General features: G+C 39.1%; 1 protein-coding gene across 3 annotated transcripts in view; it reads left to right on the top strand.

Moving 5' to 3' along the window:
* Positions 1-23,699, top strand: part of Kif24 (kinesin family member 24) — a 55,361-nt gene that overhangs the window by 10,239 nt on the left and 21,423 nt on the right. The window contains exons 2-7 of one of the 3 annotated variants that reach the window (XM_035439923.1): positions 8,152-8,296; positions 8,753-9,391; positions 13,479-13,662; positions 18,598-18,707; positions 19,671-19,880; positions 22,987-23,074. In XM_035439923.1, coding sequence (XP_035295814.1) covers positions 8,778-9,391; positions 13,479-13,662; positions 18,598-18,707; positions 19,671-19,880; positions 22,987-23,074 — 1,206 coding nt within the window. In that variant the 5' untranslated portion in view covers positions 8,152-8,296; positions 8,753-8,777. The remainder of the gene's footprint in view (positions 1-8,151; positions 8,297-8,752; positions 9,392-13,478; positions 13,663-18,597; positions 18,708-19,670; positions 19,881-22,986; positions 23,075-23,699) is intronic. The other 2 variants (XM_035439922.1, XM_027403337.2) reach the window with 2 other exon arrangements.

Here is a 23,699-nt window from a genome sequence, read left to right on the forward strand (position 1 = left end):
TTGAGGCCAATCTGGTCTGCATAGCGAGTTTCAGGGCAGCAAGGCTACAGAGAGAGACCCGGTCTTGAAACAAACAAAAAATTGATAGAAATAGACTGAGTATATAGACTGAGTATAAGGTAACAAAGATTAATTTTACAATTTTTTTTTTTTTTGGTTTTTTTCGAGACAGGGTTTCTCTGTGTAGCTTTGGAGCCTATCCTGGCACTCGATCTGGAGACCAGGCTGGACTCGAACTCACAGAGATCCGCCTGCCTCTGCCTCCCAAGTGCTGGGATTAAAGGCGTGCGCCACCAATGCCCGGCCTAATTTTACATTTTATAACTATAATAAACCATATATAATGATGACATTAAAATGAATTTACAGATAAAATTTACCTATCTGCAGTTTACTGTAAAATATTTCAAAAAAGAAAAAAAATGGACCAAGAAAGCAAGTGTGGTAGATTTTGATAAATGAAAAACTACAGGGTAGTTTAGTAATCTGCATTAGTGTTCTTTGGTTTTTTGAGAGATACTTAAAATGAAGATCTATCTTATTTAACATTTTAAATAAGAATGCTCTCTGCCTTTACATTTTAGCATATATTTTATTACATTCTAATTTATTTTGTGTGTAGATGTGTGTTGCACAGGATATGTGTGGAAGTCAGAGGACAACTTATTGGAATTGATTCTCTCCTCTCATTATATGGGCCCTGGAGATCAAACTCAAAGTCGTTAGACTGTACAGCAAGCTCTGTTACCACTGAACCATGTTGCCAACTCTCCACCTTATTATTTTTTTTTATTAGTTCAAGTTAGGAAACAAGCTTGTTTCACATGTAAGTCCCTTCTCCCTCTCTCTCCCCTCACCCCCATCCCTCCTCCCCCACCCCAACCTACCCCCCACTCCATCCACCCACCACTCCCCAGACAGGGTAGGGCCCTCAACGGGGCTCTGCAAAGTCCACCAAATCTTCCTGTGCTGGGCCTGGGCCCTTCCCCATGTGTCCAGGGCCAGAGTGTATCCCTTCACGTGGGATGGGCTCTCAAAGTCCCTTCTTGCACCAGGGAAAAATGCTAATCCACTTCCAGAGGCTCCCTGGAGTGCAGAGGCCTCCTTATTAACATCCATGTTCAGGGAGCTGGATCAGTCTTGTACTGGCCTCCCAGATAGCATCTGGGGTCGATGTGCTCTCCCTTGTTCAGGCCAACTGTTTCTGTGGGTTTCTCCAACCTGGTACAGACCCCTTTGATCTTCATTCCTCCCTCTCTTCAACTAAATTCCAGATTTCAGCTCAGTGTATTTCTGTGGATGTGTGTCTCTGCTTCCATCAGCCACTGAGGACTCTCGTGATGAGGGCTCTCGTTGCGGATCAGTCGGTGGAAAAGGAAGCCTCCACCTTATTTTTTGAGACAAACTGGAGCTTAGACTACTGGTCAGCAAGCGTTGAGGATCCTCCTTTGTTTCCCAGGATTGCAGACATGTTCTATCACACCTAGTTTTTATGTGGGTTCCAGAGACTCAAACTCAGGTCTCCATGCTTATGCAGCAAGCACTTTACCCACTGAGCCATCTTTCTAACCCTGAAAAGTGTTGTTTTTTAATTAATAATAGCATCATGGAGTTGGAGAGATACCTCATTGATTAAAGAGCACTTGCTGCTCTTGGGAGGACCCAGGTTCATTTACCAGCACCCACATGGTGGCTCATAACTATCTGTTAACTCCAGTTCCTGGGATCCAATGACCTTTTTCACCTCTGAGGGCACCAGGAACACACATGTGATGCACAGATATACTTGCAGGTAAAATAGTAATATTCATAATTTTTAAAAGTAGTTTCAGAATTAAGCACAAGCACAACATTGTTCAATGTCTTGTTGGGTAATGGAAAAGTCAGTGAAATACAAATCACAATAGGGAAAACAATAGCTACTAACATTCATTGCTGTGTAATAGTCTACTTCTCTTGGTTGCCCACTAGTACTTACCCGTTCCCCTCTCTGCAAGAGACTACTCTCATTTGTGCAACCAGCCAAGGATATTTATGCCTGATAAGCAAAGTTATAGCTCTATTTTGGATCAATTAACTTTCTCTTTAACAAATGATGCCTTTATGAACTGTTCTGTACCTTGCTTTATTCACTTACCGATATATTGGAAAGCTTTCTTTTTCTTCAATAAATATTGGAGAGCTTAGTTAAGTTTTGTAATTGCTTCATAGTATTATTCCACATGAAAGACAACTGTAATTTATTTAACCAGTCTCTGTTCCTTTGCTATTATCAACAGTGATATAATGACTTTGTATTTCTGTCATTTTCTATTTGTACACAATAGCTGTAGGATGTTTCTAGAGTTAGAATTGCTGGGTAGTGAATTTGCTTATGAAAATAAATTTATTTATTTACATATTTACCTGTTTGTTTAAGACAGGGTTTATTGTATAGCCTTGGTTGTCTTGGAACTTGCTGGGATTAAAGGCATGTACTACCACTGCCCAGCTAAATTTTTATATGTATGTTTGCATCTGTGTGAGTGATATTTACAAATCACCTTGGGAAAGACAGTAGCTACCAATACTTACTGCTATGTCATAGTTGACTTCTGTATGCATATTTCTATATGTGCATATACCTGTGTAGAGCAGAGACCAAAAAACGTCAGATGCCTTAGAACTAGAGTTATAGGCATTTGCAGGTTGCCCAGGTTGTTATGTGGGGCTGGGATCTGAACTCCAGGCCTCTGAACTTCATTGCCTGAACACCAATCACTCTTAACTCTGAACAGTTACCTCCAGAGCCCAGGGCCTGGCTCATATTAAGCATGCACTCAACTGCAGATATCCCTCCACAGCCTTTAAATTTGTCTTTTTGACAGAGATCAGTAAAGAAAATTTTCATCTGAGCAAAATTTTCCATGCATCTATCCCCCAAATCTGGGAGTTTATTTTGTGGTTTTGTTGGTGGTGGTTTGTTTGTTTGTTTGTTTTTTGTTTGCGGCTTAGGGGTAGAGTTCAAATGTTTTTGCTTGCAGTTGCAGGAGTGATTCTGATGCCTATTTCATAAGTTAAAGGAGGGGATAAACCTCTGTAAAATGGACTGCCATTGCAGAGAAACATGTTGTTTGAAAACAAAGGAACATAGGCTGACTGTAGTGCCCACAAAGGTGGGATGGCTGCAGCTGTGCTAGACGCTTGACCATGCCTACTTAATCTGCATGATCAAATTACTGCTATTTAAAAAAATTATTATTACATTTTATCTTCCCATGATCTTATAGGTTATACAAGGTTTATAAAATTAAAATTTTAGTCTCATTTACTTATTAGGAATGCAGTGGAGGCTGTGATTATCAGAGTTGAACTGAGAAATGTTTGGTATGGCACCAAGGGAATTGGTGTGCAAAATACAGAATCTTGCACAGCTTGTGCATAGCACTTACAGTCTGTTCCATGGGTAAGATGAGCCAAGAAGAGAGTGCAGCTGCTTAGGATTTGCTTAAACCAAAACACTGAAGGTAGAATAAGTTCTGTTCTTGGTTCTGTGCTAGGTGGTGAAGATAGGAAAAATGCAAAAATAACAATAGCAATGGTAATAACTGCCAACACTTATTAAATATGGAATGCTGAATGTGTCCCAGCCATTATGCTGAGCTTGTTTGTCTGTCTGCCAGCCACTCAGGCAGGCCTCAGACTTGCTCTGTAACCAAGAATGCCTTGAACTTCTGATATGCCTGCCTCTACCTTCCAAGTGCTGCAATTATAGGTACATGTTACCATGCCTAGAGTTTTGTAGTGCTTGTGAGCAAACCTAGGGCTTTGTGCTTGTTAGTCAAGCATGATATAAATTGAGCTCCAACCCTCAACCCTTACAAGTATTTCCATATTCAATCTGAAGACTTTAAGGATTCTATTGCCTTTTTCCCCCCATTCAGTGTCATGAGGCTAGGTGTCATTATGTAGTTCAGACTGACCTCAAACTTTCTACATAGCTTTGTTGCTAGGACCGACCAAATTCAAGGCAGTCCTATCTCAGCCTTCCAAGTGCTTGGATTACAGGTCTATACCACCACACAACTCACACATGTTTGAGGGGTGGAGGGATGTGCACATACACATGAAGTCAACAATGAGTGTCTCCCTCAGTTGTTCTCCAGCTTTTCCTTTTTTTTTCTTTCTTTGGCTGGCCGGTGAGTTCCAGAGAGCCTCCTGTTTCCACCTCCCTAGCACTGACATTACACTCAAACACTACCACACTTAGCTTTTTTTGTTTTTGGAGATCAAATTGAGGTCTTCATGTTTACAAGTGAGACACTTCACTAACTGAGCTGTCTCCCCAGGTCCCAGATAGCTTTTTAACAAACAAAACAAAACAAAACAAAACAAAAAAATTGGGTTTCATATAGCCCAGGCTGTTCTTGAATTTGCAATGATTTCCTTTGTCTCATGGTTGGGATTTCGGATGCCCAGCTTCTATGGCATTCCTAATTCACAGTTGGAAAAAAGTGAGTTTTTGAAACATTAAGTGATTTTAACTTTCTACACACTTACCTCCTTTATAGGATTGCATGGAGATGAACAAATACAGTGTCCAGAACAGTGTCTGTTATGTATTAAATGCTCAGTAAAGCCAGGTGGCACAAGCCTTTAATCCCAGCGCTCGGGAGGCAGAGGCAGACGGATCTCTGTGAGTTCGAGACCAGGACTGGCTCCAAAGCTACACAGGGAAACCTTGTCTCGAAAAACCAAGGGGAGGGGGAGAAGCTCAGTAAATACCAGATGCTGTTACTGAAGCACAGAGTACCATGTATTCCCTGTTAGGGCCCATCTCTTTCATGATAGAAAAATACAGTGTCCTTCTAGCAAAGACAGGTATTCTAGGGAAGAAAAAACAGTAATAAAGGGATTGGTTGGTTTAGTTTTGATATTGTATAATGTGTTGGGTATAAAATGATAGAAAAAAATCTAGATGAGGTTGGAGACATGGCTCAGAGGTTAAGAACACTAACTGAGAGCACTGGCTGCTCTTCTAGAGGTCCCAAATTCAACTCCTAGCAACCACATAGTGACTCACAACCATGTATAATGAGATCTTGTGCCCTCTTCTGGCCTGCAAGCATACATGCAGGCAGAACACTGTACATGTAATAAATAAATCTTTTCAAAATAATCTAGAGATGGGACTAGAGAGATGGTTCAGTGGTTAAGAGTACTGGCTGCTCTTCCAGAGGCCCTGAGTTCAATTCACAGAAACCACATGGTAGCTCACAGCCATCTAATGTAATTTTCTGTCATGTAGGCTCTATATGCACCATATACATAAAGTAAATCTTTTTTAAAAATCTAGAGATGAAAATCTCATTTTGAGGGAAAGTCCTTGAGCTGTCTTGAAAGGATAGGTGTAGCCCACACATAATGACAAATGATGAGAAGTAACTGGCGTTCTCATTCATTGCTTGTAGAAATGAAAATAGTACAGCCACTTAAGGAGATAGTTTGGCAGTTTCTTATAAAACTAAGCATTTCTTATCATACAATCCAGTAATCATGCACCTTGGTATTTATATAAAGGAGTTGAAAATTATGTCCATGTGAAACTGCAGAGATGTTTATAGAAGCCTTATTCATAATTGCCCAAACTGTAAGCCTCTAAGATGTCCTTCATTAAGTGAACAAATAAATAAACCAGGACACATTCACATGTGAAATGGGTTTCAGCAGTGAAAATAAATGAGCTAACAAGCCATCAGAAGACTTGGAGGAAATTTAAATATGAAATGAAAAAGCCAGTCTAAAAGCTGACATACTGCATGCTTCCAACTGTGTGACTTTCTGGAAAAGGTACCGTGGAAGCGGTAAAAAGATCGCTGGGCAGGTATGGGGTTCACACCTTTAATCCCAACACTTGGGGAGGCAGTGGTAGGCCGCAGTGAGTTGAAGGCCAGCCTGATCTACAATAGTGGGTTCCAGGATAGACGGTGCTACACAGTGAGACCCTGCCTCACCCAGGATTTTTAGGGCAATCAAACTAGTCCATGTAACCACTGTCACATAATGATCTAGCCCAAAATTTGGTGGCTCAAAACAGTTGCCCTTTTATTTGCTTAAAGCTCTGTGAGTCGGTTATTTGGGCCAAGCTTAGTTAATAGCTCTTTACTTGATCTCACCTGGAGTCATTCCTTTGGCTGTGCTCGTCTAGTGCATTGGTTCTTAACCTGTGGGTCTTGACCCTTTGGGGCCTGGGGGAGGTCAAACCATTCTTTTACAGGGATCACATAAAACTGTCAGAAAACACAGATATTTACATTGTGATTCTTAGCAGTAACAAAATTAAGGTTATGAACTAGCAACAAAAATAATTTTATAGTTGGGGTCACACAACTGGAGGAACTGTATTAAAGGGTCGCAGCATTGGAAAGGCTGAGAACCACTAATGTAATGGCACCGCTCCAGTTGGATTGTCTAAGATGGCTTCTCTTACACATCTGTTTTTTGCCATCGTGGTGGTAGTGGTGGTGGTGGTGTATGAGCTCCTGGCTATTGGCTAAACTTCTTCACATGGCAGTAGAAGTCTAACAAATGTAAAAGCTATGATGGCTCTCTAGACCTAGGCATGACAGTCTATTTCATGGCATTCTGTTGCCCCCCAAAGAAATTAGAAAGCTATTCTAGATGCAATGTGGGGAAGAAATAGACTCCACCCTTGATGGAAGGACTGTGAAACTTTTGTGGACTTCTGCAGAGGGGAAACCTATCACTAATAGATGATGTCAGGATCAGTTTAGGATATGTTACTCGGACCCTTTGGTCTTTCTTTTTGCCTAAATAGTATTTTCTCCAAATTTAATTATTCAGAGCTCTTTGGTTGCCCTTGTTATCCTGTCTTTAAGCTTGCATACACACACATACACATACTGTTCCTCTTAAAAAGGACAAAAATAAAATGAAAGCAAATTTTGAATAATTAATTGAGTTTTGAAAACTCCGAAGGACCAAACCATTTTGAAAAAGAAAATATAAGTGGCTGGAGAGATGGCTCCACAGTTAAGAGCACTAGCTACTCTTGCTAAGGACTTGGGTTCATTTCTAAGCACCCACATGACAGCTCACAACTTCAGTCTGTAACTTTAGTCCTAAGGGATCCATTGCCCTCTTCTGACCTCCATGGACATCAGGCACACATGTGGTGCCCAGAAATACATACAGACAAAACACTCATACACATAAAATAAATAAGAATTTTAGAACGTTAAAAAAAAAGCATAAAACTAGGCATAGTGATGCCTGCTTGTAATCCTAGAGATTGGGAGACCAAGGCAAGGGGATGGCCATAAATTTGAGGCCAACCTGGACTATAAACTCCAAACCAGCCTACACTCTATTGGCTATACAAAAACAAAAAAAGACAGGTTGGGTAGTGCACACCTTTAATCCCAGCACACAGGAGGCAGAGGCAGGTGGATCTCTGTGAGTTGGAGGCCAGCCTGGTCTACAGCATGAGTTCCAGGGTGGCCCAGGCTACACAGAGAAACCCTCCCCAAAACGAACAGAACAGAGGTTGAGGAGACAGTGCAGTGGTTAACAGTGTGTACAAGTTCTAGCATTTCATCTCCAGGGATCCAACGCTCTTTTCTGGCACTGCAGTTGTATACATGTGCAAGCAGTTACACACAGACACACACACATACACATTTAAAGTATTGATTAAATATTTTAAAATGCAATTTAAAGTTTTTTTTAAAATATTCTTAGGAACTTGAGCTTGATTAACAGGAATAATGGAGAACAATTCAGAATTCTGACTTATAATAGACAAAAATTTTGTACTACCACATCACCTGTTAGTGTTTAGTTAAATTTCTGGGTTTGATTATTTTATTGTATAGCTGTTTAAGTTGTAACTGTAGTACTAATTTCTTAGGAAAATTATTTGACTGGTATTCTGTTCAGGTAGACATGTGTGACCGACCACCTTTTAGAATTATCTGAAATACTGAATGAGTTGATTCTGAATTGGTTGTTTTTACTTCTATCTAACTTACCAATACACAGCAGATAAAAATGCAATTTTCTCTGGCTGTGTTAGTTTATTATCCTTGTGGTTGCTATTTTATTCTGCTTTCTATTCTGAAAGACTCCTTAGACTTTGTTCATTAATCATAGGAAACAGTTGTGCAGCATGCCTTGACATTGAGTTGAACATCTAAAATTAGTCCTCCTACAATCAGTGGTTGAGAACAGGATTTCATCAGTGTATTGCCTGTGTTAAGTAGACACTGCTGAGTTAGAAGGAACTCCCAAGCAATAAGTAAGTGATTTATGTTATGTCTGTGTCCGTTTATTTACTTACATGTATAATTAGGAAACATTATTAAACAGATGAACAAATTGCAACTTGTTAGCTCATATGCTATATATAAAATAGCTTTGCTTATAAACTCTGCTGTTTAATGAATCATTTCAGAAGAAACATACCTAGGAAACTTGAGATGATAAACATTTTTTTGCATATTTGTCAATGTTTTAATTTTGGGGTTTTTTGTTTGTTTGTTTGTTTTCTTTTTTGGTTTTTCCAGACAGGGTTTCTCCTCTTTGTAGCTTTGTAGACCAGGATGGCCTCGAACTCACAGAGATTCGTCTGCCTCTACTTCCCGAGTGCTGGGATTAGAGGCATGTGCCACTACTGCTGGGCAATGTTTTAATTTGTAAAGGAATATGTTCTGTTTACTCTATACAGATGACTTCTTTTTCTCTTTTTCTTCAGAGTTCATATAAATCTAGTCACAAAAATGGCATCCTGGTTATATGAATGTCTTTGTGAAGCTGAACTTGCACAGTATTATCCTCATTTTACTGCTCTTGGCCTTCAGAAAATAGATGAATTAGCCAAGGTTACAATGAAGGACTATTCCAAATTGGGAGTCCATGATATGAATGACCGTAAACGTCTTTTCCAACTTATCAAAATCATTAAGATTATGCAGGAGGAAGATGAAGTCCTCAATAGCCCAGAGCATCCTCTTCAGACAAGCAACCTGTACAACAAGCCTCAGGAATTTAGATCTGGCCCCCGAAGACAACTGCATTTTGATTCTCCTGCTGATAGCAAAGCCAGAACAGCCAGCAACGAAGCGTGCAACTTATCAGACTTCTCTGTAGAGGAGCAGAAGTCCACTTCCCTGAAAATGCTGGGACACATGCTACCTGATGACTCCCAGGACCAGACAAAAATAAGAACCCTGAATGCCTCTGCTGCTGCTGCTTATATGCAAACAGAAACTGACACTCCACTCTTTTCATCAAATTACTTTTCTCCAAAACTAGGAAATGGTGATATTCCTGTTATTCAAAGAGTCTCTCATGTTTTGGGGTATAACTATGGAATTCCTCATTCTTGTGTCAGGTAATAATTTGTTTTTACATTTTTGGGAGAGGCAAAGACAAATCTCTCCTTTGTGACCAGAGGAATATAAGTACTCTTTATTCCTAGTAATTGACTGTAACATAGTTAGCAAGTTTTGCATTAATAATCAAGGTAAGTGGGTAGAAGACAGAATAGTGAGGAAACTGGAGCTTTCCAGATAAACAACTACTGCTTTCCAGGGTCTGCTGTCCATGTAACATGATACACCTAGTATATTCTTGAAAGCAAAGTAGTTAACTGGCCTTCTACAAATGGAAAAAAAATCACACAAGTCACAGGATTTTGTTTTTTGAGACAGGGTTTCTCTGTGTAGTCCTGGCTGTCCTAGAACTCACTCTGTAGACCAGGCTGTCCTCAAACTCACAGAGCTCCACCTGCCTCTACCTTCTGAGTGCTGGGATTAAAGGCATGTGACACAACCACCCAGCAGGATGTTTTTTTAAAGGCCATCAAATTCATGAGTCAGATGCCCTACAGCTTACTTAAGGCCAGAGACAGGTAGTTAAATTAAGTAGTTCTTAAATCATCTGTACAATTGAAATAGGTTCCTGATTTTGACTGCGATTTTGTTTTAAATCCAACCCTGGGAAAACAGATAGGTTTTGGTAATTACAAAGAGTAAGACCTTTTGATCGCAATCAGAGGTTGTGAATCAGAATGACAGTAAGCTATTTTCACCTAGTACTTCAAGATAGAATTTTAAATAAGATCCCTGAGAGGTGAAAGACTCAATAGTCCCCAAATGCTAATAATGATATAATAGAAAATATGTTTTTTAAAAATATATTACTTGTTGTATTATTATGAAAGTAATATATATGAGTTATGAGAAAATAAATTCTCTCTCTCTCTCTTTTTTTTTTCTTTTCTTTCTTTTTTTTTTTTTTTTGAGTACAGCGCTTCTCTTTATAGCCCTGGCTGTCCTGGGACTCACTCTATATACAAGGCTGGCCTTGAACTCACAGATACACCCCCCACACCCCACCCCACACCCCTGCCTCGAGTCCTGGGATTAAAGGCATGTGTCACCACTTGTGGCAAGACAAAGTATTTACCTCTGGTCTTATATTGGGTAAAGTTCCCCAAGTATTTCATGATCAGTTCTTATATTCTCCCAAACTAGATGATTTAGGTTTAAATTTTTTTTTTTATTTTATGTGTATGAGTGTTTCACCTGTGTGTATGACTGTACACTGCATGTGTGTCCGGTGCCCATGCAGGCCAGAAGAACATGTCAAAAATCCTAGGAGTGGAGTTACAGATAGGTAATTCCTGAGCCACATATGAGTGTTGGGAATTGAACCTGGGTCCTCTGAAAGAGCAGCCCGTGCTCTTAACCACTCTGCCATTTCTCCTGTTCCAAGGTGACTTAGTTTTATAAGTGAAAGTACCTATAGTAATTTGAAATACTTGTTCTAGCAGAGGACAGAGGACTTAGTACTATTTTTCTTCTTTAATTATAGATTGTAAATATGAAAGGTAAAGGAGAGCAAACTTTTTTTTTTACTGTCTTTTATTGAACAACACAGAAAAATATAAATTAGAATTATTTATAGAAATACTACTTTCCACTGGTTTAACACATCATGGTTTAGAATGTGTATTTTAGTGTAAATATTGCCATTACATTTATTTTACAAGTATTAAGTAATAGCTGTGATGTCTGACTCTAGGTATGAAGATAATTAAGATATCTGCAGGCTCTTAGATGTTAGGGGGCAGGTAAGAGATGACAGACAAACATAACCATTTGTGCCAGGCATGGTGGGGTATACCAGCAAACCCAGCACTCACAAGACAGACAAGAGGCTAATGAGCTCCAACCAGCCTTGGCCACATAGGAAGACCCTATCTCAGAAACAAACTAAAAGGTACCCACTAGGAACAGCCAGCCTTGGTCACATAGGAAGACCCTATCTCAAAAACAAATGAACTAAAGGGTACCTAAGGAAAAGAGCACACTTTGCTTTTTGCCTCTTAACTTAAAACTCACAAACTATGAACCTTTGTCCATGTGACTCATCCTGGAATCCCTAGCTGGGCATATTAGTACTGTGTGATCCTAGCACTGTGGATGCAGGCCACATTGCAAGACCTTCTCTCAAAGCCTAAAAAAAAAAAAAAAAAAAAAAAAAAAAAAAAAAAAAAAAAGAAGGATTAAGAATTTTGTAGCCTCTTTGATTAGTGTCCTATGATTAGGTTATTAATGCTAAGCATCTAGAGATTTTGTCCCAAAACACTGTTAAAATAGTGGATTAGAGTAAAACATAAAACAAAAAGTAGATTTTATAGAGGAACAGATAATAATATGAAACCAAAAAGTAGAATAGATTACAAAATAATAGGTTAAAACTTTCTTTTTTTTCCTTGTGAAAAATTAAGCACATATGCAGAAAGACCAGTAAATCCCCATATACTCATCATCAAGTCTCATGCCTCAAATGATGCATTAGTTTCATATTTTAATTAAAATATGCTTTAAGGTGTCTTAAAATCATGCACTATTTATTGGAAATTTTGTTTCTTGTAAAAATTAATTTAGATCCTGGCAAAAAATAATTTTTCAGCCAGTTGGAAGGCTCAGAAAATCAGAATTTATATGAAGCAATTAGGTAACTATATATTTTTATATTAGATTTTTTGTAAAATCTATTATTAGAGTTTCTGAAAGGGGCTATCAAATTTTATAGTGTAAAGGAGGGAACAATTTGTCTTGATAATGCATCCTTTTACATAGACCAAAACTATTAATCCTGATAAAAATACCTGCTTTCGTTGGGTGGTGGTGGCGCACACCTTTCTTTACTCCCTGGTAGAGGCAGGTGAATCTCTGTGAATTCAAGGCCAGCCTAGTCTACAAAGCTACACAGAGAAACCCTGACTAAAAAAATCAAAATCAAAATAATAATAATAATAATAATAATAATAATAATAATAATAATAATAACTGCTTTCAAAAATCTTATGAAAAGAGTTTTAGGAAAATAAAATAAGGGGAAATGGATCTTATTTTCTTACAACCTAGTTTTAGAGAAGTTTCTATATAAATGGTTGGTACTATTTAAGTGGTTCTTAGGTACATATACCACATGCGACTAAGCAAATAAATCTCATTAGTTTTGTATCCTTGACTCAAGGAATAGTCCTTCAGACGCTGGGTGTTGAAGCCAGTTGAAAGAATGCATTGAATAGGAGGTTGAGGCAGTAGTGAATAGGATTAGTCATAAATTGTTCTGAGAAGAAATACATGGTTATCAGGGTGGGGCTAAAAAAAAAAGTAAGGAGGCTGGGAAAATAGTTCAGCTGATAAAATGCTTGCCATGCAAGCATAAGGACAAGTTGGATCTCCAGCACACACTTTAAAAGCCAGTGTGGTATGCATGATTGTAATCCCAGCACTGGGTTCATAGAGACAGGTGGATGGATCTTTGATGCTAGATGCCAGTGACAAATTCTGTCTCAGAAAACAAAGTGGCTAGATCTTGAGGCAAAATGACACCTGGTCTACAGAGGTAATGCCAGGAAAGCTACACAGAGAAACCCTGTCTCAAAAAAACCAAAAAATAAAATAACAGAGTTTAGATATTAGCCTTTTTCTTCTTTGGGGGGCAGGATAAGGCAAAGAGTGAGGTGGAGTAGGTAAGAGATAGAAACCAGAGGTTTGCCAGTAAAAACTTTCTCATTGCTGACATTTAATATGGAATTGTTTAAATGAGCTTGGTGGGGTGATGTAGGCCTATAATCTCAGCACATGGGAGGTGAGGGCAAGAGAAACAGGAGCTCAAGCTAGCCTGCACTACAACAGCAAGACCTTGTCTCAACACTTGGGTTTGGTGGTGCACACCTGTAGTCCTAGCCCTTGGGAGGCTAGGGTAGAAAGTTAGGGCCAGCCTGGGCTTCATAGCAAGTTCTAGATCAGCTTGAGCTACAAAGTAAAACCCTGTCTTAAAAACAAAAACCACAAAATAATTATATTAAATATACTCAAAATTTGCTGACACTTTGACCATTTAAATAGTTGAATCCTTTTATTAAAAATTACCGTCTTTTTGTAAACATATATCAGACAGATTACCTCAGAAAATCCTTGGACTGAAATGGAGAAAATCAGAGTTTGTGTTCGCATACGGCCTTTAGGTGTGAGAGAAGTACGTCGTGGAGAAGTTAATATTATTACTGTAGAAGATAAAGAAACTCTGCTTGTACATGAAAAAAAAGAAGCAGTTGACCTCACACAATATATTCTTCAGGTACAATCTTTTACTTACTGTGTTGCAAACTACTATTATCAAGTATGTCAGTTTTCTGCTTTATGTTTAAATGGTTGTTTTAAAACCCAGCTTCTGATTCAGGTATTTTGGGGGGGGGGGCAGGGTTTCTCTGTGTAGTTTTGTAGACCAGGCCTGCCTCTGCCTCCCAAGTGCTGGGATTAAAGACGTGCGCCACCTAAGCCCGGCTCCAGGTATTGATTTTTTTAATGTTTGTTTATTATTTATTTTGAGACAGGCTCTTAACCTCCTTTAGAACTTACAGACATCTGGCTGCCTCTGCTTACCAAATGCTGGGATTAATGGCATGTGCCACTGTGCCCAGCTCTTGATTTTTATTCTGAATTATTGATACTTTGGGCCTTCATTCTTTAAAAATGTAGTGTGATTACGGTATACATAGTTGGAAAACTATAATTCCTGCATTATGCAATGAAGATCTACAATAGATTCACTTAACATGTTTATGTGAATTTTTAAATATTTTTTAATGCGCATTGGTGTTTTGCCTACATGTATGTCTTTGTAAGTATGTCAGGTCCTTTGAAACTGAGGTTACAGACAGCTGTAAGCTGCCATGCAGGTGCTGGGAATTGAACTCAGGTCCTCTGGAAGAGCAGCCAGTGCTCTTAACCACTGTGCCATCTCTCCAGCCTGTTTATGTGAATTTAATTATGCATATTTAGCAAAATGAAGGGCACAGGAGAGAGAATAAAAAATAATTTAACTAAGTAGAGAGTGATGGTCACAAACTTGGTCTCCTTTTTCCCCTGCATCATGCAATATGAACATTTTGGTTTCTTTTTTGTTTCGTTTTGTTTTGTTTTTGAGACAAGATTTCTCTGTGTAACAGCTATCCTGGAACTCACTCTGTAGACCAGACTGGCTTGAAACTCACAGAGATCCTCCTGCTTCTGAACCTGAGTGCTGGGGTAAAAGTGTGTGCCACCACTGTCTGGCTGCTTTTGCTTTCTTGCTTTGTTTGTTTGTTTGTTGTTGTTGTTGTTTTCTTTTGTTGTTTGTTTTTGAGTCAGGATCTCACTCTGTAGTCCTGGCTGTCCTGGAACTCTCCCAGGGTGGTCTTAATTCATAAAGATCTGCCTGCTTCTTCCTCCCTAATGCTGGGATTAAAGGCATATGTCAACTGAGCTCTTGTTTGTTTTTAAACAAAATCTCATTATGCAGCCCTGGTTGGCCTAGAATTTGCTAGACACACGTAGACTTTACTAGGCATACCAGTCAAAACTTGAATTTGCAGTTGTCCTCCTGCCTCTGTCTCCTGCATGATGGGATTACAGGCATGTGCTTTTCATGCTCAACGTCACTGTCAGCTCAGTGGAGTATTGTTGAGGGCAGGGTATGACTCTGTAGTCCAGGCTGGCCTAAAAATAAAACTTGCTGTATAGCCCAAGTTGGCCTTAGAATATTTTTCTGACTGAGCATACTGAGTGTTGTTACAGGCAAGTATTTTTATGTCCAACTCTTGAGTAATAGTCTTGTATTTCATTATGGATAATATGTTGTTAGGGATATGTTCCCACATTTAATATGTAAGGGTTTAATAAAATAGTGTTCAGACACAAAAAATTTCAAACTGTCTATAAAAAAAGGTTGGTGTTGAAAAGAATTTATTCTAAGGTTGTACCAATTCTCATAGAGAAACAACAAACTCTACAAATGAGAGAAAGTCATATAATCCATAGTATGTTAAGATTTTGGAATTTTAGGGGCTAAGGAAATGACTCAGTGCTTTCAGTACTGGCTGCACAAGTGTAAGGAGCTGAGTTCAGACCCCAGCATCCACATAAAAAGTTGGGCATTGTGGCAGATAGCTGTAACCCCAGTCCTGGGAGATGGAAACAAGAGATCTGCTTTCTGACTAGTATAGTTTATTGATGAACCTCAGGTTTAGTAAACTATCCTATTTCAAAAGATGAGATTCAAAGTGACAGACAGACTCCTAACATCAATCCCTGGCCTTTCCATGTGCACGAATAGGTATATACACCTGTATGTACACACAAGGACTTTGGAACGCGTAATTTCCGTTACTATGAATTGCCTTCTTAAAAGAGTCTTCCTTCATAAACATTCATATTGAACATTGGTTCTTTCTCTTGTTCTTTTGCAAAACCCTGTGACTGATAATGAGAAAAAAAGTGTGGTGATTAATGGGATGTGCTAGCAATTCACCTTAGTCAGCTGAGATATTATTCTATTGCAGTAAATCCTGTAACACTGAAGTCAAATTGTAGAAACTTACCCCTTCTTCAAACTTGCATTGTTCTTCCAAAAATTGAGTTTCACAGTGACATTTAGAGTAATCCAATAGTCTCTCTATGGGCAATAAATTACTAGGCCACAGTACAGCCAACCCAATCATTTTAACAGCTTCATCGATTGTTGATCAATGCACAGTCTATTAGGTTTCAGTGGGAGATACTTACATTGAAGATAGTCTAAATGACCAATTAGTTGTAAGGCTAGTTAGTTCCACAGCTACTATAGCCAGAGTAATCGCTCTGCCCGATCACCATCTGCCCAAGGCTTCCTTAATGATGCTTCAGTCACAGTAATTCCCTCCAAGAGTCATCATATTATCTTTTGTATTTTTCCATTATCCCCAAACACAATAACCTTACTTCTTTGTCACTGCCATTGATCAACATTTATCGAATACCCATAGATCCCATGGCATTTTCTCTGCTGTTGAACTTTGGACCTTTGATCTTATAGGTCAGAGTCCTTATCTGTCAATGCTATGATATAAAAATACTGGATTTACATCCTCTCCTTTTTTTCCTTCCTCAAAAAGAAGTCCATATCGAACTTGGTGCTAAATGAAAGTGATCCTAAGTCCTTTAGGTTTTATTTTGAAACTTAACTCAGGGAGTAAAACAGAAAAAATGTATATGTAGTTAAATATCCTATCTCCTTCAAATCAAGTATATCTGCCACTTATCCATTAAAAATTTTATACAAGTGTAGCCAGGCTATGGTAGTGCATTGAGAGGTAGAGGCAGGCAGATCCCTGTGAGTCTGAGGCCAGCCTGTCTACTGAGCGAGTTCCAGGACAGCCTCCAAAGCTACATAGAAACCCTGTCTCCAAACCCCCTCAAAAATTTTTATACAAGCACAATAAGTAAAAGCAAAATTATTTTCCTTTCCAAATTATTTTTTGTTCTATTTTCTCCTTTTGTTTTACTTTTACAGCCCCCCCCATAATAGAAATTTAATTCAGGGCCTCATCTATGCTAGGAAAATATTTTACCACTGAGCTGCATCCCAAGATCTTCCCTACTTTCCAGTTTTAAAAAATTATTTTATTTACATATTTATTGAGGGAATGTATCACTTCCTAGTCCGCTGGCTTGGAATTTCCTTTGAAGCCCAGGCTATATACTTGTGGTCCTCTTGCCTTGGCAACTCAAGTTCTGAGATTACAGGCGTGTGCTACAATGCTCAGTTAATCCTTTTCAATTTTTAGGGCTCTAGGGAGTTGGCTAGGTGAGTAAGAGCACTCACTGCTCTTCCAGAGGATTTGAGTTCAATCCCAGCACCTGTGTCAGGCTGCTCACAACAATGTATAAGTACAGTTCCAGGGGATCTGACACCCTCTTATGGCTTCTTTGAGCACCCACACTCATACAGTAGACACTCATATATATCAGTAAAAATTAATTTGTACAGGGACTCTAGGACTTACCATATTGGCAAAAGGCCTGTGCTTTTTATTTCATTTTGGTTTTGGTGTGTGTTTGTTTGTTAAGACAGGGTCTCACTATACAGCCCTAGCTGTTCTAGAACTTACTCTGTAGGTCAGGCTCACCTGGAACTCACAAGATTCCCCTGCTCCCAAGTACTGCCTCCCAAGTACTGGCATTAAGTGTGTGCCACCATGCCTGGCAGGGCTATGTCTTTAATTTCATAAGACAAAAAGGAATACATTCTCTTTTCCAGAAAGGCACTTCTTGTGGTTCATTGATTGAGTTTTTTAGGGAGAGGTGAGTAGGGGTGAGACAGGATCTTTCTTACCATGTAGCCCTGGCTGGACTAGACCTCACTGTAAGAGTAAACTAGCCCTGGGTTTAATCCACAGCACCACATAAGCCAGGAAGGGTGGTGCAGTCATGTAATTCTAGCACTTCGGAGACAGAGGCAGGATAGTCACAAGTTCAAGGTCATCCTTGACTGTATAGCTTCAAAGTCAGCTTGGGACACACAAAGACCCTGTCCCAAATAGTAATAACAATAATCAAACAGATCCATTAAAACAAAAATTATGACTTTCCCAATAGCTAAATAATTAATAGCTAACTCAGTATCATAAGACACTGAAGATGGGGCAAGTACAACAACTATCAGAGTGCATATTCATTTATTTCACCCATACTTTCTCTTAAAGCTCTGCTACCAGATAGGTCATCTGTGTATTTGTGTAGATCAACCCCTTCAGGCATGGGGTAGGATAATGTCTTATCTTTGGGCTCCTGCACACTCCTGTTAGAATATACGTCCACCAGCTAACAGTGGATGTTTGTGGAACTACAAGTTAAGCTATGTAACCTGCAGAATGAAAATTGATCTCTAGAATTCACACACATTTTCCTTGCTTGGTCTATAAGATAACTCTTATAGAATTCATTTCTCTCCCAGACCAAAGAGGATTGACTCACTCTTGCCTTCATCAGTTTACTTCTCTTAAGAGAAAACAAAAGTTGTCTACTTTAGTTGTTACACTGTAAGAACATGTAAGGACAAAAGTGGAAAGTAAAGACAGTCATTTAACAGTTACTAGTTATTCGTTTTTCTGAGTTTATTAGTCAGTTACTATTGCTTTGAAATGTGTTTCCTTTTTCCCATGTGTTAATAGAATAATGGTGGTGAAAATACAAATGTATTTCTATAAAAATCAAGTTTATTTTTCAGCATGTTTTTTATTTTGATGAAGTCTTTGATGAGGCTTGCACCAATCGAGACGTATACCTGAAGACTGCTCACCCACTCATTCAGCATATTTTCAATGGGTGAGACAGATTGATTCCTTCTTTTTCTTTTAGTTTTCTGTTCTCTATAAACTGTGTTCCTTTACTAATACGTGGTGCTTTTCTAGTTCTTTTGAATTAAATATAAATTTATGTTGTCACCTAGATTTACCAAACATTGAGAAATTTGCTACAAATTTTCCTTTTATACTAGAGAGATTGTTTCTCTGCTTCCTAGGAAAGTAAAAGCTCTCAATAGTTTAGTTTGTCAGTATCTTCAGAATAAAAGATGTAAGTGGTTATAATTAGCTTGAACCTTGGCATCTTTAAGCACTTGGGAAGCTAAAGTGGAAAAATAGACACAAGTTCAAGGTCGACCTGGTCTACACATTGAGCTCCAAGAACTCTAGGCCAGCCCGGATTATAGTGATAGCTGGTAGTGTCAGTGCTGGGAATCAAACTCATGGTATCCTACATGTAAAGCAAGCATTCTACAAACTGAGCTATATCTCTAGCTCAAGTTGTGTTTAAAGTCCTTATTTCCTTATATTCAATAGTTATCTTATGTAGTATTATCAGTTCTGTAAAAGAATTCCTTTAAGAAAACACATCGTGAGGCTGGAGAGATGGCTCAGAGATTAAGAGCACTGACTGCTCTTCCAGAGAGCCTGAATGTTCAATTCCCAGCAACCACATGATGGCGCCCAACCATCCATTATGAGATCTGGTACCCTCTTCTGGTGTGCAGATATATGTTATATACATAATAAATAAATAAAATCTTAAAAAAAACAAAATAACAAACAAAGAAAACACATCATGGTCTGAAGATATTTTTACTTTTTGTGTTTTCATAATATAAGCCTTTTTATAGATTCTTCTTAAAGAATTATATGCTAGATTTCTTCAAAGAGTCTGTTTCTTCCTGACTTGTTTTTAAGCATCTCTATGTAAATTATCACTTCTTTAAATATTTATAAGTAATTCTAATTATTTTTCCCCCAGAGGCAATGCCACTTGCTTTGCATATGGACAAACAGGTGCTGGGAAAACCTATACCATGATAGGAACTCATCAAATCCCAGGATTGTATGCTCTGGCCGCCAAAGACATCTTCAGGCAGCTGAAAGTATCAAGAAGGAACCTCTTTGTGTGGATCAGCTTCTATGAAGTCTACTGTGGACAGCTTTATGACCTCCTAAATAGAAGAAAACGGTACTAGATAAGAGTGAGATGCTGTTCTACATGTACATCACTGTTTGAGCCAGAGCTCCACAGATCACTCTGCTCACATGACTTTAATGAAAGGCATTTTTGTGAAATGACAGTTTCCTGCATGGGATGTTCTTTCTTCCCCTTCCTTCCCTTTTCTGCTTTGAGACTGTCTGACGGTACAGTCCTGTCTGGTATAAAACTTGCTGTTTTGTGTGTGCAACCTTGAACTTGTGATCATCTGACTCAGCTTCCCAAGTGATGGAATTAAAGATTTGCCACTAAACTTAACATTCTTTAAAATGTTAACTCAGCTAGAGAAAAATGTAAATTAGCCATCCATTCATATCTTTTTGGTGCTGGGGATTGAACCCAGCATTTTACATATGTTTGCAGGCATTCTGCTATTGAGCTACATCTTCAGTTTCCATTAGTGTTTTTTAGAAGAAAAAATTTAGTATCTCCCAAGACTCATCCCCCTTTTTTCCTGTGAAAAAGATTTTAGTTTAGAAAGTCAGGAAATCAGCATCTATTTAAATATTTTCCCTTTAAATAATGTTAGTGTAAACTTAATGACGGTTTTCTGAAATTGGCAAAAAGATTTCTCTTCAATTTCAATTCAGTTTTTTAAATTTATTTTTATTTTATGTATGTGAGTATTTAGCCTGCCTATATGTCTTTGAACTACATACATGTTTTGTGCCTATGGAGGCCAGAAGAGGGGAGGGTATCAGGATCCCTGGAACTGCAATTACAGACAGTTAGCTGTGCTGTCGTGTGATTCTGGGAATCAGCCTGAGGTTTTTTTGTTTTTGTTTTTGTTTTTTTTCTCGAGACAGAGTTTCTCTCTGTAGCTTTGGAGCCTGTCCTGGCACTCGCTCTGGAGACCAGGCTGGTCTCGAACTCACAGAGATCCGCCTGCCTCTGCCTCCTGAGTGCTGGGATTAAAGGCATGCGCCACCAACAACCGGCTCAATCTGAGTTTTAAATTAGATTTTAATTTCTTTATTTTGTAGGCACATGTGTATGTGTGTGTATGTAGATATACTTGTGCCATGATGGGGTTGTGGAAGTCAAAGAATAATTTGTAGGAGTCATTTCTCTCTCTACTGTGTGTGTCTAAGACAGTGGTTCTCAACCTTCCTAATGCTTCCACCCTTTAATACAGTCTGTCATGTTGTCAGGACCCCAACCATAAATTAGTTTTGTTGCTACTTCATAACTGTAATTTTGCTATTGTTATGAATTGCAATATAAACATATGTGTTTTCCGATGATCTTAGGTGACCCCTCTGAAAGGATGATTCCATCCTCCCCCCAAAAGGTTGCGACCCACAGGTTGAGAACCACTGACCTAAGGGATGAAACTCATGATTGTCAAGCTTGATGGCAGAAGCTGTCCTACCTCCAATTGCTCTTATAACCTAAAAGTAATCTATAAGTGTATCGGTGGCCTATTATATATGTTTCTAGAATAAACATGTGACTTAAACTGAACAGCAGGCAACAAGGATGTGAAGGGATCTACTAGCTGGAGCATAGGAAGGTGAAGGAGGACTGTCACAGCAGGGTAAACAAACCCTGGCCCATGTGGGGAGGGGTGAGTGGAAGTGAAGTGTGGTGGAAAGCTAGGGAAGGTGTGCAAGCCGCTGTGGAGGTGGCCAATGTGGCATTCAGGTTCATGGGTGGGACAGTTCCTGTTGAGTAGGGAGACCACAATGGGAAAGGCTCCAGCAGGGAGGGCACTAGGGTTTTAGGTAGCATAACTGAAGAAACCAGCAGTGTGTGTAGACAGGTCATTGCATTGTTGACCATTCCAACAAAGATCTATGCTGGTGTGTCACAGTTGAGAGAAAACACAGTGTTCAGGGTTCATCTCTGAAACATAACTGTCAAATGAAGGTAGTGCTACTCAGTGAATACTTTGGACAAGAGTTACTTTTCTCATTCACCATCTTTGTAGTGGCGTTTAAGTCTCTATGTAGCTCAATTGTGGCTTTTCTGTCAACCCCAAGCACCCTCATTAAAAGCCCTTTCCAAGTGGAGAGTGTAGTTGTGTGGTAGAACACTTAACCTGTGTAAGGCCCTGAATTCAATCCTCCGTATAAAGAGAGACAGAGAGACACACCACACACACACACAAACACACACACACACACACACACACACACACACACACACCACACACCACACACAGAGAGAGAAAGAGAGAGAGAGAGAGAGAGAGAGAGAGAGAGAGAGAGAGAAATGGTAGCACAGACCTTGTAATGCTAACACTTAGCAGGCTGAGATAAGAGGATCACATTTTCAAAGACAGCCTGGACTACACAGTGAAACTTTGCCTTATCTCCTAATCCCCTCAAAGCTCTCTGTAGTCATAATGCCTACTTCTTTTCAGTAAAAGTCACTATTGTACATGTGATTGTGTGTGTGTGTGTGCACGCGCACTTGTGTGTGCATGAACTCAAGTGTGTCTTATGAAGAGACTATCCAGCTGTTTCAGAATATAACTCTTTAATGAATTATCTAAATTACATAGTGAGACCCTGTATCAAACAAAACAAAAATATGTATCAGGACTCCAGTTACAAAAAACCCCAGCCCTATACTGTATTTAGAGAAATCATTGACTCAGATAACTTGGGGCTAGGAAGGCCTCAGGGACATTCTGCTCCTTGCTCAGGGATATAACATGGTTAATTTGCATCTCTCTGTTCTACCTCTATTTGCTACCTTCATCCTGAAGCTAGTTCTTGTAGATAGAGAATAGCTGCTGCTGCTCCCAGGACTTCATGTTTTCTCTTCAAGAGAGTAAGTGGAGACCAGAGCCGTAGTTGATTAGACAGCAAAGATCCTGCATCCACCATTGCACTGATTACTAGCCAGGACTGTGCCATCCATGGTTTGGAATATATATGGGTTTTATGTTCATTCTTTTTATTTTAATCAAGATACTGATTTGTTTACAACAAGGAAGGACCACCATGGTAATCTGAAGGTAGGGCTGGGGAGGGGAAGCATATCCCTCCCATCCAAATGGCAAAACTATGTAATGGGACATTCGTAGGTTTTGAGAAAGCAAGACAACCACAGTCTTTCTCATCCACAGGCTTTTTGCAAGAGAAGATAGCAAGCATGTGGTGCAGATAGCTGGCCTTCGAGAGCTCCAAGTGGACAGTGTGGAGCTCCTTCTACAGGTAATTCATTCTTCCTCCTTACAACACACAGCAGCCTCAGCCCAGGGGAAACACTTCATTTTGCTTCCTAGCAAGTGTGATGGCTCAGATAAAGGTGAGGGGGGGAAGGGTGTAGTGATGCCACTCACATTTGTGAAATGTGAGCCACCTTTTGAAGTTAGCTTATTTCTCCAGTGTCCTAGAGTGGGAGACAGCTTGTGGCAGAAACAAATGCATGGCAAAGATGCTCTTGGGCCAGTTTCAAAGGCTGCAATTATAATTTCTGTGGCAGTGGGCTTAGGAGAAGGCTGATAGAGGCAAGTGTTCTTATTTTAAATAAAATTTTAATAAGCAATACTTTCACATGCTCTCAAAATCCAAAGAATTGGAAAATACCTGTTTCATTCCCTGCTCCCAAGGCAACTAATTTTATTAGTTTTTGTGTATTCTTCCAAAGGATTTTTGAAGTGTACTTTATTAAAAAGTATCCATTTATTATAACAAATATAATATTTGTTCACTGTTAAATCTAAACATTACAAAAATACATAAAGTGGTAGAAAGTAAGAGCCCTTTGAGTCTCCTTAACACACAGAAACAGTCTCTGTGATATCCACTATTAATTGATTGTTGCTTTTTTCTTGTC

Source organism: Cricetulus griseus, chromosome 2 (assembly GCF_003668045.3).
Source record: "Cricetulus griseus strain 17A/GY chromosome 2, alternate assembly CriGri-PICRH-1.0, whole genome shotgun sequence".
Lineage (NCBI taxonomy): Eukaryota > Metazoa > Chordata > Mammalia > Rodentia > Cricetidae > Cricetulus > Cricetulus griseus.